Genomic DNA, 1785 nt, shown 5'->3' with positions numbered 1-1785 from the left:
GAAGCGCCCAGTGCCTGTCCCTGCCTGTGGGGACAGGACTGCACACAGCAGGAGTATGAGCTGCCAGAGCACTCAGTCCTTACAGCAACACCTGCGCTCAGCAGGAGAGTGTGGAAACAGAAAGAGAATAAGTCTGAAAAGAGCAAGGCTGGTGCTCCCTGACAGTGCTGCTGTGCTGAGACCCTTTCCCCTCCACCTCTGCTCACAGGCACAGCCCTGCAGCTCCAGAGCAGGTCCCAAAGGAAGGATCTTGGGCAAACAAGTCGCTAGAAGATTCTTTCTTTTGTTTAAAGACACAGAGAGCACTGGTCCTCTTTTACAATGTCTGTGGGATTCACAAATTAAGGTAGATGCATAATTACAAACAGCAAAAATGATGACACTTCTTTGTGGACAGCATTATACAAAGAAAACCAATGCCAAAATCACAAACTCAAACCAAAATTAACACAAGCTACAGAAGATGGGCTTCCCCTGTAACAAGTTACATTCTGAGTGGTTTCCAAAAGAAGACTGAAGAAGTTTATTGCTTCTGAAAATCATCTGGTCATCAGTTTCCACAGGGCATCCTTGAGCTCCTGGTTCCTCATGCTGTAGATGAGGGGGTTCACTGCTGGAGGCACCACTGAGTACAGCACAGCCATCACGAGGTCTAGAACATGGGAAGAGATGGAGGGGGGCTTCAGGTAGGCAAAAATGCCAGTGCTGATAAAGAGGGAGACCACGGCCAGGTGAGGGAGGCACGTGGAAAAGGCTTTGTGCCGTCCCTGCTCAGAGGGGATCCTCAGCACGGCCCTGAAGATCTGCATGTAGGACAGCACGATGAACACAAAACAACCAAATGCTAAACAGACACTAACAACAATAAGCCCAACTTCCCTGAGGGAGTCTGAGTGTGAGCAGGAGAGCTTGAGGATCTGGGGGATTTCACAGAAGAACTGGTCCAGGGCATTGCCCTGGCAGAGGGGCAGGGAAAATGTATTGGCCGTGTGCAGGAGAGCATAGAGAAACCCACTGCCCCAGGCAGCTGCTGCCATGTGGACACAAGCTCTGCTGCCCAGGAGGGTCCCGTAGTGCAGGGGTTTGCAGATGGCCACATAGCGGTCATAGGCCATGACAGTGAGAAGGGAAAACTCTGCTGCAGCACTGAATAAGAAAGAAAAAACCTGTGCAGCACATCCCCAGTAGGAGATGGCCCTGGTGTCCCACAGGGAATTGGCCATGGATTTGGGAACAGTGGTGGAGATGGAGCCCAGGTCAAGAACAGAGAGGCTGAGGAGGAAGAAGTACATGGGGGTGTGGAGGCGGTGGTCACAGGCGATGGTGGTGATGATCAGGCCGTTGGCCAGGAGGGCAGCCAGGTAGATGCCCAGGAAGAGCCCGAAGTGCAAGAGCTGCAGCTCCCGTGTGTCTGCGAATGCCAGGAGGAGGAACTGGGTGATGGAGCTGCTGTTGGACATTTGCTCTTTCTTGGCATGGGGGCCTTGTCCAAAGGAAAAAAACAACAGGAAAAAATTAGGACAGACGCCTTATAGCAAAGACGGTCTCCTTTTCTGTGTGGTTTTGATTTTCTACCATCACATCTGGTAACTGTTCTTTTTAGGGGAAGAAATCCTCATTTTTATGACTGAAAATGCGGAGTCTTGAGAAAGGACAGAACACAGGGTTCTAATCTCTGTGGTTTAGTGCAAAGCCAGGAGAGCTGCAGTGTCCATCAGTCTTTTCTCCATCTGCCCTGTGCTTCTGCTTGTGCTGCCTTGAAGATGACTTCACACACAAATCCCT

At 50.8% G+C, this 1785-nt stretch overlaps 1 protein-coding gene across 1 annotated transcript; it reads right to left on the bottom strand.

The window, feature by feature from the left end:
• Nucleotides 1-569: 569 nt before the first annotated feature.
• On the bottom strand, nucleotides 570-1460 carry LOC128903385 (olfactory receptor 14A16-like; the record flags this gene model as incomplete). Its single annotated transcript, XM_054187402.1, has 1 exon — nucleotides 570-1460. A coding segment is annotated over exon 1 (891 nt), but the record flags the coding sequence as incomplete, so codon positions are not given.
• Nucleotides 1461-1785: the final 325 nt, after the last annotated feature.

This window comes from Rissa tridactyla, unplaced genomic scaffold (genome assembly GCF_028500815.1).
Source record: "Rissa tridactyla isolate bRisTri1 unplaced genomic scaffold, bRisTri1.patW.cur.20221130 scaffold_29, whole genome shotgun sequence".
In the NCBI taxonomy this organism is placed as follows: Eukaryota; Metazoa; Chordata; class Aves; order Charadriiformes; family Laridae; genus Rissa; species Rissa tridactyla.
Note: the sequence above shows the minus strand (reverse complement) of the source record. Positions and strands in the feature narration are given on the sequence as shown.